Source organism: Contarinia nasturtii, unplaced genomic scaffold (assembly GCF_009176525.2).
Source record: "Contarinia nasturtii isolate CC-2019 unplaced genomic scaffold, AAFC_CNas_1.1 Cnas_scaffold_1101, whole genome shotgun sequence".
NCBI lineage: Eukaryota > Metazoa > Arthropoda > Insecta > Diptera > Cecidomyiidae > Contarinia > Contarinia nasturtii.
The window spans coordinates 49,431-66,870 of NW_022198445.1; the positions used below are offsets into that span (position 1 = coordinate 49,431).

Here is a 17,440-nt window from a genome sequence, read left to right on the forward strand (position 1 = left end):
TTTTTGTTATCATTGTGCGAAAAAACACAGGTTATCGAAGTTGAAAAAAAAGAAATAATATAGTTCTACATTTCATCATTTTTTTTTATTTCAAATTTTTTTAAGAACTTTGAAATTAATGCATTTGGAACGAACTTTTTAGATTATATTTTTTTTATTGAATGGAGAAAGAGTCATAATCAAGATTCAGAAAAAAGTGAAAATAAACTTGATAATTATTTTAATCTCATGGTTCTTATACATTTGTCACGAAGTGGTAGAATATAATATGTCATTGACGTCAGCGATCTGATCATTAACTTCTTAAAAATGAAAAACTTTCTAACCTAGGGGGTAACCACGCTTTTTTATACACCAACATTTAACTTTATTCTTAAAATCTGATTAAAACTTAAAACTCAAATATCTCAAAGTATTCATTTATAACTCACAATATCTCAAAGTATTCAATTCTGGAAGTTGGTTTTGGTGGATCCTCAGGATCATCAGAACGCTCCCAGTTCTGGAAGTGGACTCTCAGGATGGGCCAGGGCATTGTCAAACCATAGTCTGGTCCATCCTGAGGATCCACCAAAACCCACATCCAGAATTATTTTTAGATCAGAATATCTGACAATATCTCCCAAAAATGTAAATTTGCGTTCATATCTCTCGATAGCTCTTGAATTCGTTGAAATCTCCTGAATTTGTTCATATTTCTATAATTTTATAATTCTATATTTAAAAGCGCGGTTACCCCCTAGTTTTTAACAGTATTAAATTTGGTTCTAATCAACATTGCCTCGAGGCAGCTCTTCAACCATGTCGTTGTTCATGATTCTTGAAATGATGCAATAAATTTAATTGCAAAATAGTGGTCAAGCATATTCACTTGAATGATGTAAATCATTTTTGAAGCCAAACAAAGAATTCTCACGACATTACCAAAATTGTTGGGCTTTGAAGTGCGGCATGGCTCATTTCGTGTGATGTTTTCTGAAAATTGATGAGAAAAAAAAAATAATAATTCTTCACTTGACTTCACCTTAGATGAATATTTATTTACTCGTTTTTTTTGCTCTGCTTGAATGACATTTGAATAATTTATGAGAGATTTGGCAAGCCAAACATTGAACTTGTCCGAAAGTGACATGACCGCTACTTGCAATAAATCGTAATATTTCGCAGTATCTCAGCAGATGATTTGTATTTTTATTGCAGTCCGGTTCAATCAATTTGATTTTGCATTTGCTGATTCATTCGGTGAATGTGATTTAATTTGTTAAAATAATGATTTTAATGGCGTGAAAACATCATTATAAATAAACAATATTAACAACACAATCAATGGCGCACAGCAAAAATTAACAACATTGATCAAATTGTAAGTGTGTCTTTTATGTTTATAAATCACATGCCTGCGCTCAATGTCGTCAATTCGTTTACCAACTCAAGAATGTGATAAAAGGTGATTACAGTATTCAAACAAGCACATTAAAAAAAATGGTGGGCAATTTTTTAAATCGGCCTGTTTATTCGAAAGTGAATGAAGTCAAGCGTTCACACGTTGTCGCATGTCACTTTGTCAAGCGCCAAGCATCAATGTGCGCTTAAAATAGGCTTTTCAAATCACTCGAATCATACACGAGTGCACCGTATTCTCAGTTATTTCGTATTTAGTTTGGCAAATGCATTTAAACTTTATAAATAATTTCATACACGATCCAATGGCATTGGAATGACTCTTTTATTTTTACCTGCATACTGTACATAAGACGGTTTCAGTATCGATTATAAAGCCAGCATATGGAGACAACGACTCAAGAATTAATAATAAATGCACAGAAACGATTTTAGAATCATCTTAGCATGAATTTGGAATTGACTCGTGTGTAGAATTCATTTTAACATCGAATAAAACTGAATCGTGACTAGAATTGAAATTTTTTTTATAATATCGACTTCGGTCAGAACAACCGAATTCATGAAAATGTCGATTGAATAAGTCAAGGTGTTCTGCTTTTTTCGACTGAATTGCGTGGAACTGGACAGCGGTGCACGCAAATTGCTCTTGGCCATCATGAAATGTACAAGTAATATTCATCATTTTGAGTCCAATTCACATGGAGATGATACTACCACTCGCAATTTAATGATTTACCACATTTTAATTGTGCATTTCGATACTGTCGCTTTCGTTTCGAGAGAAATGAAAACTGTTGCGTCTGTTTGGTGCCAGTTACACCATGAACCGGACTATAAAATCGAAGATGATATTGAAATAGGGTGAAAGAGGGACGAGAAATTTGTTTGAACATTTCAACGGTTGAGTTATGAATGAATAAACGGTAGTTTTTGTTTTTGACAGTAGTTTTTCGCGTTCGATTACGTCAAGGTCGTTTTAACTAACTCTTGCTGAAAACTGAATATGATCAACTGAAACACGGTGTTTTATGGTTGAAATTACGACGTTGACATTTCTCCGGTGTAAAAATATTCCGGCATATCTTAAGCATCGTAATATTTGTAAATTTTGTAGGTTGTTTAAGGCGAGGTAATTGTTGTTGTCCATTATGCTTTTTATAACATTTTTTCATTCGCCAGGAAAAAAAGAAACAAACTAAATATTAATGCTAAAATGCAAGAAACTGGATTTAAAAAAATTCAAGTTCAAATCTCGACTTTATTTCCAGTGCGTAAATGACGTTCACTTTGAAACAATTGCCATTGACCATAAGTCATGGCTGAAGAAAAAAAGATCTATGGATCTTCGATTTTATGTAAGCCGTCAAGAGATCAAACCGCACTGTACGCAATAAATTAAATATTATGCATACAATAAATTACGAGTTTATATCGAATTTCAACCAAATTGCACACATTAAATAACAGTGTGATGTCAATTGAATGCAATAAAGAGAAGATGAAGAGAGATGCAGAAATAAAAACAATGCACACAACTGCCGACATGTGCCGATCAAGTTTTTGACTTGCAAAAAAAAACCTGTTTCGAATTTTAAAAAAATGCATGAGCAGACTTCAATATTAGTATTACCACACTACGGAACGGCAGTGTACTTGCACCAAATATGAATCGATATGAACTTCAAAATATCATCTATATTTAAATTCGAATTCTATTGACTCTTGACAAATTAAGTGTATTTGAAAAAGCTCTATGACCCAAATGTCAGCTCTATCAACAATTTTCACGATAAAACGAAGACAGTAATCACGCACAAGTGCATACAGTAATACATGTTGAAAAAATTGTTCGTGGTTTTGCATAATCAATTCTCGGACACATGGAAGATGTGATTGCAGCGATTTTTTTTCTATAAATCGTTCGACTCATATTGATGTTAAGGCTATCAACTTTGCGAAATGCGAACGCGCACCGTTCGAACAACGATAGTGAAATTGACACGAGAACCGCATGATATGTCTTTTTTTTCACTTTTTGCGTTTCTTGTTTTCTTTTGCGAGTTATATTTGTGCGTTGAGCAATGTACTACTCGGAATCATTATATACCATATTCACTCTTTTGGATGCATTCTCCGGTCAATGATAAGGCGTATTTTATTTATATATATTTCTAACAGTTTCAGTTGTAAAGTAAAACTGGTAGTCGTGCCATTTATTTACAAACACAAATTACGAAGTTGCGTGCCTACCGGTTACTATTTTATTGACATTAATATGCACTGACCATAATTCTACGCAACAAATTAAATAAGATAATAATGTCATTAGAAAATGCGAATGTGCCAGTTCAGACAGATCAAAAGAAGAAGAAGACAAGAAACTGACACAAAGGAGGAAATAAATGTCAAGTTGATGCAATAATTACTAAAATTTCACATTGCAGACTTACACAACATCAATGCGGTAACAATAAACAATGCAGTTTATCCGTGGCTTTTGGAATATTCTCATATACTTGCTTGTATGCATTTGCGTGAAACAATATGGTGCCGTGACAGCGATACGTTTGCCAATACTGGATTTGGTTTATCAGAGAATGAATAACTTCAGTGATAGCATTCGTGATACGAATCATTTTTTTGATGCGTACGATTTTGTGGTTATTGGTTCTGGATCTGGTAGGCAGTATTAATATTTAAATAATTTGGGTTAGAGATATTAATTCTTTTGACTATTTTTCAGGCGGTGAGTGATATCAGAGAAATAAATATCGACAAAATTGTTAAATATATTCATTGGATAGGTTCGGTTGTGGCCAATCGATTGAGTGAGTTACCAAACTTTAGTGTTCTAATACTAGAAGCTGGAGGGGAGGAGAATTTTTTATCAGACGTACCATTGACACCGTCCGTGACACAAATGACAAGTAAGATTATTCAAACCCGCAGAAAATTGAATTGTATTCAAGTTCATTTTCCTAAGCCAGAATTCAATTGGGGATATAAAACCGATCCGGTACATGGAGCTTGCTTGGGTCTAAGAGGTGGTGTTTGTAATTGGCCGAAGGGAAAGGCGCTAGGCGGAACAAGTGTTATAAATTTTATGCTCTATCAACGAGGACATCGTCGTGATTTTGATGGTTGGGCTGAAAATGGGAATATTGGTGGGAACATTTTTTTTTAGATCAAATTCTATAGATTATGTAGATCTTTGCGAGAATATAAAAAATGATTTAAATTAAAGGTTGGAGTTATGATGAGGTTTTGCCATATTTTAAAAAGTCGGAAAGAATTGGAATTCCAACACTTTACAATTCACCATACCATGGCCGTGATGGGTACTTGAATGTGCAGCAAGCAGGTTTTCGAACAAAAGTCTTGGAAACATTTCTACAATCAGCCAAAGAATATGGATACAATGTAAATGATCCAAATGGTGAAAGTTTATTGGGATTTTCACAAGCTCAGGCAAATACACGCAATGGACGTCGCTGGAGTGCGGCCAAAGGTAAAACAATAAATCGAATAAATAATCATTTCTGATAAGTTTTCTTTGTTTCTCTAAAGCATTTCTTCGGTCAGCTCAATATCGACCAAATTTATTTATTTCGATGCATTCACGAGTCACAAAAATTTTAATCGATCCAAAATCTAAAGTCGCCTATGGTGTCGAATTTTTAAAACATCGTCAACGATACCGAATATTTGCACGAAAAGAAATAATTTTATCAGCGGGCCCAATTGCATCACCGCAACTACTCATGCTTTCGGGAGTCGGACCGCGTGAACATTTAGAAGAGATGAAAATACCAGTTTTACAAGATTTGAGAGTCGGTTTCAATTTGCAAGATCACAGTGTTGTTAACGGATTGGACTTCACGGTCAATCAACCGATAACAATGAGCGAATCATCAGTGCAAAAGCCAAGATATATGCTAGATTATTTTCTAAAGGGTAGTGGACCATTCACTATACGTAAGTTGGTTCGTGCAACACGCATATATATAATATTAATTGGGTTTAATTAAATAAATAACTTTTTTTCAGCCGGCGGCGCAGAGGGCCTTGCCTTTATAAAGACATCAAATTCAAGTTTTGGTAATTAATCCATAATTGGACAATTTTTTTTCGATTAACAATTAAATTAAATTAAAATTAAAAAAATTTTTGTTGAATTATCAAATTTAGTATTTGATTATCCCGATATTGAGATCGTGGCCGGTAAGTACTGTAAAATAAATATCCAAGCGCGGTTAATTTAAATTAATTAATTCTCTTGAATTTGGAAAAAAAAGGAGCTGGTGGCTTATCTGGTGATATATCGGGTGCAATGCGAAATATGGTGGGAATAACTGATGAATTTTATCACACTGTTTATTCGCACATCATTGGCAAGGTGAAAAACAACTTTAAATTTGTTAATGACACCAAAGATCAAAGCAATTCTTTGAATTTCAGCCAGCTTTTGGTTTGGTTCCGGTACTGCTGAGGCCATTTTCACGCGGTAGAATTATGTTGAAGAGTCGAAATCCATTCCATTGGCCAAGAATGCTGCCAAATTTTTTCTCAGACCAACGAGATGTTGAAACTTTGATTAAAGGTGTACGATCGGTAAATAGAGAACAGTCTGACTGCGATATTTTACTTAAACTAACTTAAATGTTTTATGATTTCCATTGACTTCAAAGTGTCTTAACATAGCGAATACAAAGGCCTTTGCGAAATGGAACACAAAATTCAACACACGACCATTCCTGGGATGTGAGCACTTGGAATACAATTCGGATTCATATTGGGAATGTTGTATTCGACGCCATGCAGGGAGTCTTCAACATCAAGTAAGATTCACGGAATACTTTCGATTTTATCGATTTGAGAAGCAATTTGCATTGATTGGAATTCCATGTTATTAATTTCATCTGAAGGTTGGCACGTGTAAAATGGGGCCTTCAAGTGATCCGACTGCAGTCGTAAATCCAAGTCTTCAAGTCTATGGCATCAGAAACTTACGTGTCGTGGACTCATCAATTATGCCGCAAATTGTAGCCGGTCATACAAATGCGGCAACATATATGATTGGAGAAAAAGCATCCGATATGATTAAAGAAACGTGGTTGAACAGTGTATTTAAATAGTGAAATAATTTTGTGTGTTTCAAATCAAAAACATTCATCACCTAGTCATTTCGAATAATGTTGAATAAAAGCTAGTTTTATGCAAATAAAATTTACGGCAAAATGTGTGAATTTTATGTCTATCGCAAATGTGACGTTTATGCAAATAATTTACATTTTGATACATGAATGAAATAAGTTGAATGACTGTTAGAAAAAATAATACACTGCCAGTTTTTGGCCGTAGAGCTTAATGTGAAACGTGGAACCGTACTACTAAGAAAAACAAACTACTCGACATTCATATTTTGAATTTTTTGCCACAATTTTTTTAAAATAAATTACACCTTGAAAATTGATTTTGCCAATATTTTCACTAATTTGGCCTCAAACAGCCACCTGGGAAACACATTCACAAGTTTGATTGGCTAATAAGCTGTATACCGTTGGAAAGAGGGCTTCAAGAGCTATCATCTGGCAAAGTTTCATCAAAATCATAGAACTAGGTTGCTTGCAATGAAATTCGGAAGCCGATTTTTCTCACAATTTTTCATATTTCGGCCAAACGGCCAGCGTAAAACGCCATCAAACCTGCCGGAAACTCCATAATTTATATACTATTCGAAAGGTAATTTTATAAGGAATCTAAAACAATTTGGTACCTCGGGTGTCTCCAACTTTTTTTCAACAAGTTTCATCTAGATCCAAAGTAATCAAATTAACACTGAAGTAAAACTCATTTATTCCATCTTTTATCCACCCAATAAAGTTGCGGAGAAAAATAATTCCACCCGAATCCATTCGTTATCCACTCAATAAATGGTGAGTGGAATCGAAATATTTTTCAAAGTGGAATCCAAAAAAGAGGGTCCATGAATGAAAAAATTAAATGGGGAGCACTTATGGGGAAAATAAAAAATACGTCTGGAGGGTTTTTCATGCCCTATCGAATGCCGAAAACCCGAACTCTCTATCTTTTCTGATTTTCTCTAAAATCACTGAACAAACATATATAATATATATATATATATATATATATATATATCTTACTATTCCATAGCTTAATGTATAAAACTACGTTTCACATTAAGCAATAAAGTCCATTAAGGTTGATTAAGTCATTTTATGAGCTAAGAAGAAATCTCTTCACCGATAAAAAAACAAAAAGTTGATATTGAATCGTGAGGCGATCAACATTTTGTGGCTACCGTATCATATGGGTTATGGCTGTCTATATTCCGTTCGAATAAGTTAATCTATTCTGATTTACAAATATACTGATATAAGTAGGCAATTTTAAGTTGGCTGGAAACATTAATTTTGCTCGTAAATTCGTCTTTTTTATGTCGTCACTAAAAAAAAATAACAATTCGGAATTGTTCGATCGAGAGGACAGTTCATCAAGGTTAATTTCAAACCGATTACACGTCGAAAACATGCATATTTTGAATTTCATTGTAGTATTACAAAAGATCATGGCTTGCGATTTTTTTGATTGTTTAACCAAAATCTATTCTTACAAAATCAACAATTGTGCAAATAATTCAATAAAACTCGATCACTTCTTGAGTAGAAAGTCTAATTATTGTTGCTTTTGGTATTTTTTTTATTATAATATAATCGTATCTCCAATTAATTTATTTATAATAATTTACAAACAGTAACAATATGAACACGTTCTAAAAGAAACATCGTCGTCTATGCATTATGAAAAATATATATTATAACGTTTTTTTTTTTTTCAGCAATTGCTAACATTCATAACGGATAAATGGAAAAGAAAATCATATTTGGCGTGTAAATGAAATCAGTCGTTTGGAACCAGCGATATGGCTGTGCATATTTTTCTCTTTTGCAAAGACTTGATTGCTACGACCATTTCTCATGCGTTAAATGTGCTATAGTTTAAAAAAAAAACACTATGATCGATCGTAAAAATGAACGAAATTATTTTTACAAATGATTAATTCTAAGCCATGCGTTAGCACTTCGATTGAATAATATCAATCACGACCATGTATCTTTCACCATATCAGCCGCTTTTTCGCCAATCATAAATACAACCGCATTGGTGTGCGCGGCTGGAATGTCTGGCACTGAAATTAAACAATTTGTATTGTAATGTTTTTATTGTGATTTAATTGAATTGCTCAATAAATTAACTCACTAATTGAGGCATCAACAACACGCAAACGATCGATACCATAGACTTGTAACTGAGGATTGACTACGGCATTTGCATCGGTTGAAGGTCCCATTTTACACGTACCAACCTTGTAAACAACACACATTTGTGATTGACACTATTTTATCTGTGGTAAATTTCATGTAAACGTCTACCTGATGCTGTAAACTTGAAGTGTATCCAGTTATGCAGCATTTCCAATAGTCATTTGAACCAAATTCGTATTTTTCACAACCCAAATATGGTCGACGATTTAATTGGCTGTTGTATTGTTGAAAACTTGCAGATTCGCCCAATTTTTGCGCAAATTTCGCTCCTTCAACTAGAGTATTGAGATCGTCGGGATGATCCAAATAATTGGGTTCCATTTTTGGCCATTGGAATGGATTCTTGCTTTTCAAGCGGAGTCGTCCACGACTTTTCGGACGCATTATTATTGGGACTAAGCTAAACGCATTTTTTCCCATTATGTCAGCGTACACTTCTTTAACGAAATTTTTTGGAATGCCCAACATATTCGCCATTGAACCACTCATATCACCGTTCAAAGCTCCAGCGCCTAGTACCTTCAACAAAATCAAGTGTTGATTTTAATAAGTATGGCATTTAACTGATCAATAGAAAAACCATATTTTGAATAAGAAACCCTTACCAATTCAATATCGGGGTAATTTTTTGCTAAAATTTAATTGATCGTAAACGAAATAATTTTATCAACTATTATGTGCGCATTAAAAAAACTATATTACCCAATGTAGAATTTGGTGTTTTAACAAATGCAAGACCCTCTGCGCCGCCTGGTAAAAATAAAATTAAAATTGCATTTAATGAAGTGCTCGAAAATGGTTTGTATCATTGAATTTCGTTGATAGATTGAATGAAATTTGAATTCCTTTTCTCTTTCACGAAAAATCCGACCAAATCAACCTTACCGGGAAGCGTAAATGGACCTGAAATACAAAAATAGTCTCCATTTAAAATCAAAGTATTCACGTTAAAAGATGGTGATTCCGACATTTACCTCTTCCAAGAATGTAATAGCTAAAAATTGCACTAATGCTTTGAACGCTGTTTTCGCTGATTGTAATTGGTTCATTGACCTCAAAAGCCAAACCGGACAAACCCACGTGATCCTGTAAATTGTAGCCAACTTTTAAGTTTTTAATGATTGGTATATGAAGATCGCGTAAATGTTTTGCTGGTCCAACTCCCGAAAGCATGAGTATTTGAGGCGATGCTATAGCTCCGGCCGATAGAATTACTTCTTTAGTAGCATTCACACGATATATTTGTCGATTTTTAATGAATTCAACACCATAAGCAACTTTTGTTTTAGGATCGATTAAAATACGGGTCACCCAACTGCGCATCGATACAAACAAATTTGCTCGTTTTTTAATTGGTCTCAAATATGCTTTGGCTGCACTCCAGCGACGTCCATTTCGAGTTGTTGCCTGAACTTGTGAAAATCCCAACATTTTCTCATCATTTGGATCATTTTCTTCGTAACCAAACTCTTTCCCGGCTTCCAGAAAAGCGTCCAATAATTTACTGTGATACGCAGGATGTTGAATGTCAACATTTCCTTTGCGTCCTCGATACTTTGATGTTTTAAATTCTTCGATGCCAATGCGTTCCATTTTCTTGAAATATGGCAGTACATCACGATAGCCCCAACCATCATTTCCAGCTCGAGCCCATCGATTATAATCTTCGGCATGACCACGATTGAATACCATGTAATTTATAACACTTGTCCCACCCAAAGCTCGACCCTTTGGCCAATAGCACACGCCACCACTCAAATGTAAACATGCATTCTTCGTTCGTTCTGTTCGATAGCCCCAATTGTGTCCTTAAATTTGACAAAAGAAAAATGCTTGAAAGCACTTTTTTCTAATTTAAAGAAAAATTTCAAACGTTTTGTACTTGTCAACACTGTCACCGCGGCTGTTAGTGGGACGTCAGTTAAAAAGTCTGATTCTTCGTCACCCACTTCCAAGAGTAATACTTTCCAGTTATGATTTTCACTAAGTCTATTCGCCATTACACAGCCACCTGAAGAAGAAAAAACCAGTTTGTTCAAGGATTTTTTCGGCAATTTTAACGAAAACTTGAAAATGGCCAACCTGATCCGGCGCCAATGATGATAAAGTCATATTGATGATTAAATTTTACTGTATCTGTAATTGGCGCTTGCATGAATTCAAACGAAAACTGACCACTGATTTCATTTGTTGCATTAAATATCAACAAAAGCACCAAAAATATAAAACGCACAGACATTTTTACGCGATATTTTTAATTTTCTTGTCGAACACTTTTAATTTAAAAGAATAAATTTCAAATACAACCGAAATTTTATCTGAAAAAAATAATGTAGGCAATAGCGTCCAGTCGCATTCACGTTCAATCACAAACTGTTGCATTTCAGGCTGCACAATTCACGACGGTCTTTTTACGTGCATTATTAATAAGAATTTAATTCATAAATGGCACATACGGTTACCATTCGCACAGTGCACTGATGTATGGCATTTTGATGTATGTACGAATGCAATGAACGCATGCATAAATGTGCAATGTATACATAGAAGTGGAAATTTCGTTTACATAAATAGTCGCGTGTATTTTTTTGTTTTTGTTTCAGAGGTATGTATGGCATGAAAATGAGAAAAAGAAAAAAAAACGTCGATTTATTAAGAACGTTAAATATGTGGAAGTGAGTGATATATCCATGCTTGTACATTTACAAGCATCATATGATCAAATTGATCAGACTCATTGGTATTGGTGCAATAGACCGGTTACATTGGCTGTACATCCATTTTTATCGTCTGGCATCAGTTTTGAAATAACATCAATGTTGTTCGGAAACACCACTTCAGCATAATGTGTCTGCTCATCAAGATATATGGGTTACAAATTATAGATTATTGTGATTGTGCCGCAAAAAAAATCACTCAATACAATAAATGAAGGAAATACATATGCAATGAGTGGCATATTAATACGTAGCGTAAAACAATCTGCATTATATTCACTTGCAGTTTATACTGAATCATCGATGTTATCATTGCATTAATGTAATCGATCTTATGTAGTCACATCGACAACAGCGCGATGATCATCAATCAATTAAATTTCTCAATGAATAAAGTTTTCACTTTTCCAACGACTACACGTATATGCGCGTTGTTGTTTTCTCTCTCGCATGTATGCATTCAGTTATCAGACCGTACGACAAAAGACAATGCAAGTGATCAAGTTACCGGCTTCACATCATTATTCAAATAACTTGTTTTCACAAATTATCTACAATAACATCAATTTGCATAACTTCACAGCTGCGACGCACATTTATCGACTATTTATGTTAATAATTTTGTCAAATTTTCATAATTTACGCGATATATAATTATGAAATTTTGTATTCAGTATTTAAGTACTTCCCTTCAGCCATGTGTGTATTTGCTATTTGTTTATCAATTGTCGACCTTCTTTGACCAATTTTGTGATTTTGTGCAGAATTGATGAGACCAAAAAATCAGGAAAAAGCAACTATATTGCATTAAAAACGAGCTATTTGTATATACAAATAAAGGTATTCAATTTCTTGCACAATTAAATCGCATAGTTGTGGTAAGAGATTAAAAATTCTTCACCATAATCAGTTTTGATTGATTCAAACCATGTTTGATCCATTTACTGAAGCGATTGGCTCATATGATCATGTACTTACCATTAACAAAACCAATTATTTCATTTCTTCTGCTACTTGATGGCAATATTTATACCTGAATTTACAATATAAATATCTCATGATAAAATACGCAAGAATCTCGGGGTAATTTTCAAATTTATTCTAAGACTGAATAGTCCATTGGATCACGAATTTTTTGATGAATAATGATAGATCATTTTATCGTTTAAAAATGATTTAACAAAAACATGATCAACCGTCTGTGCGCACACTACAAAAAGAAAACACAAGATGGAAATAAAGACAGCACACCGGTCAATAGCACATTGAATATGAAAACACATTCACAATTTAAATATGATTCAATTAGTTAGGAGTATCAGAACGAATTAGCAGCATTTTGTCTGAACATATGAATTTAAAAATAGCTTTCAACACAACAACATCTTCAGCAGCTATTTTCACAAAGGAAAACAATAAATTACCGATTCATTTTTTTTAGCAAGGTGATGTAGTTCCATGTTTATATTGAAGTTTTCATTATATAGGAAATAGCTTGAAGCACCAGAGGAGAATTGATCGAACGCAACAAAGAAGTTGGAAAAAGTGCATCGGTAAAACGTGCCCGCCGAAAATGGTCATTCCTTTGATTATAATGACATTTTTTTAACTCATTGCAACCATAAAGAAAAAAGTGTTTTAATTGAGGAAAATGCACATTAAGACAACTGCATCAACTAAAAATTGTGTGAATATTAGAAGTGTTGAGTGAAGTAATGTGAGCAATCTATTCAATAAGTATAAAAACAAAATTTAAAGCTTCGTTCATACGCATTTAAAGGTTCAATGTGTCTTTCACTGTAAACAATGTTTAATGACACTTGGCTTGTGACATTAAATTAAATAATAGTTTTACATTGTTTATATGTTTGATTCAACGTTTGTGATTTGTGGAATATTTTCTGTATATTTTGTGGAATGCTTTTGACATCAAATATCAATATTTATTGTGCTTTGATTTCTTCGAAGAAGTTTATTTGACGATTTTACACATTAAATGTAAATAAAATGTTTTAACAATTCACATTCAAAAGAAAATCACTTTTGGTGGAATGATATGCAATTCTTGTTTTTGCAAAGCACCGTGGGTAAAGTGTACACTGTACACATATGTTAACTAGATTATAAATTTTTATGTAATTTTAACCTTCAAGCGTCGTAATTCTCGCAAAATGCTATCTTATTTTCTAAAAATTTGCGGCCACTGGCAACTTCTTTGACATATGCTTATGTGAAAAGCATGAGTCAAAAAATCTTAGAAAATTTTGAACATGTTCAATTTAACCATGGCAATAAAACACCCAATGTCACCTTCTTCAATTCGAGAAAGTGGCATTAGCATATTAACCTTCACACATCTTTTTAATTCATAGTCAAGAACTTTACACAAAAATAATCTTGATGGTAGAAGTAATTTTGTTTGATAACGGATTATTTTGAAACATCATTATAAAAACAAGTCTTCCATTGTCTTTTGATTTATAAAAAAAATTGTTTTATTTTTTCCCAATTATTTCAGAATCACAAATGTTCTTAACATTTATGATGACCACATGTTTTTAATTAAATCAGCCGCCTTTTCGCCGATCATGAATACAACGGCATTTGTATGCGCGGCAGGAATTGTTGGAACTGAAAAGAATAATTGTTATTACATAAAACAACGTGGACTACTCACGTGGGGACCACTCACTGATAGATGCATCAACAACACGCAAACGATCAATGCCATAAAGTTGTAACTGTGGATTTACTACGGCATCAACATCGGTTGAAGGTCCCATTTTACATGTACCAACCTTCAAATGAAAAAGATAAGTTAGAATTGTAATCAATGCAATTTGTTTCTCGTGCATTTTTACTTGATGTTGTAAACTAAGTGTATAGCTTTTTATGCAACAACCCCAATAGTCGTTGGATCCAAATACATATTTTTCGCAGCCCGGAAAAGGTTGCCTATTTAATCTGCTGCCGTATTTTTGAAAACTCGTAGATTCACCTAACTTATGAACCTGTTGCAAAGAATGGTAAATTATCTTCAAGAATATTGTTTAAAAAAAAAAACCAATCGTACCAATTTGACTCCTTTAACAAGAGTATTTAAATCGTCAGAGTGGCTCAGGTAATTCGGTTCCATTTTTGGCGGTTGAAATGGGTTTTTGCTCTTCAAGCTAAGTCTGCCCCGACTTTTCGGCTGCAATAAAACTGGAATGAGGCTAAATGCCGGTAGCCCAACGATACCACGATAAACTTGTTCGGTGAATTTTTCCGGCATGCCAAATCCTCTTAGCATCGGCGCAGTAAATATACCATTTGCAGCCCCGGGTCCAAACACCTACAACACAATATACCAATTTAAGTCGCTTCAGCATACCAATTCATCTTCTAACTCACAATTTCAATATCGGGATAGTCATTTGCTGCAATCAAATAGCCCTTATGTCATGAAAAGATGCACACAAAAAAGAAATTAAACTGAAATACCTAATGTGGAGTTTGGTGTTTTAACAAATGCAAGACCTTCTGCGCCGCCTAGTACAAATAAAATTAAAATGTTGATAGATTTTAAAATGATTGAATTTTCTTTTTTAGTTATAAAAACAGGCAAAATCAACTTTACCGGGAAGCGTAAATGGACCAGAATGAAAAACGTAATATTTAAAAAATGCACTCAATCCGTCTGCGCTCGTTTCGCTCACTGTAATCGATTCATTCACAAGGAACGCTAGTCCATTTAAAATTATATGATCCTGTAAATTGTAACCCACGCGTAAGTCTTGTATAACTGGTATCTGAAGGGCGTTCAAATCTTTTGTCGGTCCGACTCCCGAAAGCATGAGTATTTGTGGCGATGCTATAACTCCAGCCGATAGAATTACTTCTTTAGTGGCGTTAATACGATATCGTTGTCGATCTTTCCAAAATTCAACGCCGTAAGCTACTTTTGTCTGTGGATCGATTAAAACACGGGTCACCCATGTGCGCGTCGACACAAATAAATTTTTCCGTTTCGCAACAGGTCTCAAATATGCTTTTGCCGCCGACCATCGCTTTCCATCCCGAGTTGTCGCTTGAACTTGCGAGAAGCCCAACATTTTGTCGCCATTTGGATCAGTTTCTTCATAGCCAAACTCTTTACCTGCATCAATAAATGCGTCCAAGAGCTTGCTACGATATGCAGGGTACTGAACATTAACATTCCCCTTTCGACCACGGTATTTCGATGATTTTAGCTCTTCGATATCGATTCGTTCCAATTTTCTGAAATAAGGTAAAACATCGCGATAGCTCCATCCATTATTACCAGCTGCAGCCCAACCATCGAAATCGCTTTTATGTCCTCGATTATAAACCATGAAATTAATAACACTGGTACCGCCTAACGCTTTTCCCTTCGGCCACTGGCAAACTCCACCATCCATAAGTAAGCATGCATTTTTCTCCTTTTCGGTTTGATATCGCCAATTATACTCTTAAAATGAATTGGATACGTTTGTATTTGTTACGAAAGTATTTTCATCGTGTGTCTTAATAGAAGTCCGTTTACTTGTAAACATTGCAGTGACTGCTGCCACCGGAATATCGGTGATCAATTCGGACTCTTTATCACCCACTTCCAAAAGTAACACTTTCCACTCGGGATTTTCACTGAGTCTATTTGCCAATACACAACCAGCTGCAGAAAAACAAAGGAAAAAATGTTATGCATAAAATGTTCGCGGCGAGTTTTACGAAAAAAATGGTCAACCTGAACCAGCTCCAACTATAATGAAAGAATATTGTTGATCAAAGAATACGGTGTCTTTAATGGTTCCATGATCAAATAAGAACTGAGCAATCGCATCACTTTCACAGAAAACACTCAACAAAAAGGCTAAAAAAGCCAAATTTCCAAACATATTGACACAAGAAGATTGCAAGTGATAAGACTAGAACGTCTTCTCTTCTCAACGAATAACTTTAGACTAATATATAACTACGAAATTGTGCGATCTTTTTTTTAAATTTGTAAGTTTCACATTAATGTAACATATGAATATCATGTTCACCGTGAAAAATCTTAACAGTGTTTGTATGAAAACGCATTATGATGTATGTGTAATTATTTCATTCTAATGTGTTGTCAAGTTCAATTAGACTTTTTTTTAATTCGATACACTTGTTATAACAATGTCTGAGACTGCACTCTTAAATTGAGACTCTTAAAATGTTGAAATTTTTAGCGCGTTTGTACACAGGGTACTAGAATTTCCATGCAAAAAATTTGTAGACATGTTTCATTCTCTCTTATTATATCATCGCAATTCTGACTTTATGTAAGTAGTTAACCATTTCAACAATGTGTTACAAGAAAAAATATGCCAAAACAAAAAATGTTTAAAAACTACTTTTATTCTTGATATTTATTTTTACAAATGAATGTCCGAGAATGAAAGCGAGACTTCTATGCACAGCTTATTGAAATGTAACACCGCCATACAAAAAGTGCTGACAGTCAGAATATTTTGTATGGTGGTGTTACATTTCAATAAGTTGTGAATAGAAATCTCGCTTTCATTCTCGGGCAATCAAATTAAACTATTGCAAAAAGTTGTTATTTGTGAAAATAATATAAGCAGATAATGTCATCAGTTTATTGCTAGCCTCATTTCAAAAGTAAATTCGTGTTGATATCAATTCTGGTAAATTTACGATTCGACGTAAAATCGATCAATTTTATAGGTCGATCAGATTTAATTTCGCTGAAACTTTGCATATAGATTTGATTCAATGCGAAATATTTATTTTAAATATTTTTTGTACTTTTTATAAATTATTGCTACATTCTTTCGATTTTGAACACATTTTTTCCCCGAAAATTTTGAAAGTAAGTTTTTTGAATAGTTTTAAGAAGCAATAAGAATGTCAATAACGTGTTTGTTTGATGTCTGTCTCTCATCAAGTTCATTTCATCTCAAGTTTATTTTTAAACGC

At 34.0% G+C, this 17,440-nt stretch overlaps 3 protein-coding genes across 3 annotated transcripts; 1 reads left to right on the plus strand and 2 right to left on the minus strand.

Moving 5' to 3' along the window:
- Positions 1-2,425: 2,425 nt before the first annotated feature.
- On the plus strand, positions 2,426-6,539 carry LOC116344610 (glucose dehydrogenase [FAD, quinone]-like). Its single transcript, XM_031773223.1, has 13 exons — positions 2,426-2,533; positions 3,849-4,083; positions 4,148-4,150; positions 4,209-4,331; positions 4,392-4,568; positions 4,649-4,912; positions 4,972-5,379; positions 5,452-5,502; positions 5,593-5,625; positions 5,700-5,800; positions 5,863-6,015; positions 6,093-6,242; positions 6,330-6,539. The coding sequence occupies exons 2-13, from the start codon at positions 3,882-3,884 to the stop codon at positions 6,537-6,539; spliced, it is 1,875 nt and encodes a 624-aa protein (XP_031629083.1). The 5' UTR covers positions 2,426-2,533; positions 3,849-3,881.
- A 1,888-nt stretch (positions 6,540-8,427) lies between these two features.
- LOC116344648 (glucose dehydrogenase [FAD, quinone]-like) lies at positions 8,428-11,104 on the minus strand. The gene is made up of 9 exons (XM_031773287.1): positions 10,833-11,104; positions 10,633-10,761; positions 9,725-10,558; positions 9,636-9,653; positions 9,453-9,500; positions 9,356-9,381; positions 8,859-9,269; positions 8,686-8,791; positions 8,428-8,614 (listed from the first exon to the last, which is right to left on the minus strand). Exons 1-9 carry the CDS (start codon positions 10,987-10,989, stop codon positions 8,526-8,528), a joined length of 1,818 nt encoding a protein of 605 aa, XP_031629147.1. The 5' UTR covers positions 10,990-11,104; the 3' UTR covers positions 8,428-8,525.
- Positions 11,105-13,976: 2,872 nt separating this feature from the next.
- LOC116344611 (glucose dehydrogenase [FAD, quinone]-like) lies at positions 13,977-16,365 on the minus strand. Its single transcript, XM_031773224.1, has 9 exons — positions 16,215-16,365; positions 16,014-16,142; positions 15,087-15,938; positions 14,951-14,998; positions 14,861-14,886; positions 14,541-14,801; positions 14,329-14,478; positions 14,160-14,265; positions 13,977-14,098 (listed from the first exon to the last, which is right to left on the minus strand). The coding sequence occupies exons 1-9, from the start codon at positions 16,363-16,365 to the stop codon at positions 14,007-14,009; spliced, it is 1,815 nt and encodes a 604-aa protein (XP_031629084.1). The 3' UTR covers positions 13,977-14,006.
- Between the last annotated feature and the right edge of the window lie 1,075 nt (positions 16,366-17,440).

Excerpts from the sequence above, each read along its gene's own strand:
- LOC116344610 (XM_031773223.1), top strand. The coding sequence starts at position 3,882 with ATGCAGTTTATCCGTGGCTTTTGGAATATTCTCATATACTTGCTTGTA. Across the intron at positions 4,913-4,971 it reads TCGCTGGAGTGCGGCCAAAG|CATTTCTTCGGTCAGCTCAA; the intron begins GTAAAACAATAA and ends GTTTCTCTAAAG. Across the intron at positions 6,243-6,329 it reads CAGGGAGTCTTCAACATCAA|GTTGGCACGTGTAAAATGGG; the intron begins GTAAGATTCACG and ends TTTCATCTGAAG.
- LOC116344648 (XM_031773287.1), bottom strand. The coding sequence starts at position 10,989 with ATGTCTGTGCGTTTTATATTTTTGGTGCTTTTGTTGATATTTAATGCA. Across the intron at positions 9,382-9,452 it reads AACACCAAATTCTACATTGG|CAAAAAATTACCCCGATATT; the intron begins GTAATATAGTTT and ends ATTAAATTTTAG. Across the intron at positions 8,792-8,858 it reads CTTCAAGTTTACAGCATCAG|GTTGGTACGTGTAAAATGGG; the intron begins GTAGACGTTTAC and ends GTTGTTTACAAG.
- LOC116344611 (XM_031773224.1), bottom strand. The coding sequence starts at position 16,365 with ATGTTTGGAAATTTGGCTTTTTTAGCCTTTTTGTTGAGTGTTTTCTGT. Across the intron at positions 15,939-16,013 it reads AGTCACTGCAATGTTTACAA|AGTATAATTGGCGATATCAA; the intron begins GTAAACGGACTT and ends ATTCATTTTAAG. Across the intron at positions 14,266-14,328 it reads CACTTAGTTTACAACATCAA|GTTGGTACATGTAAAATGGG; the intron begins GTAAAAATGCAC and ends TTTCATTTGAAG.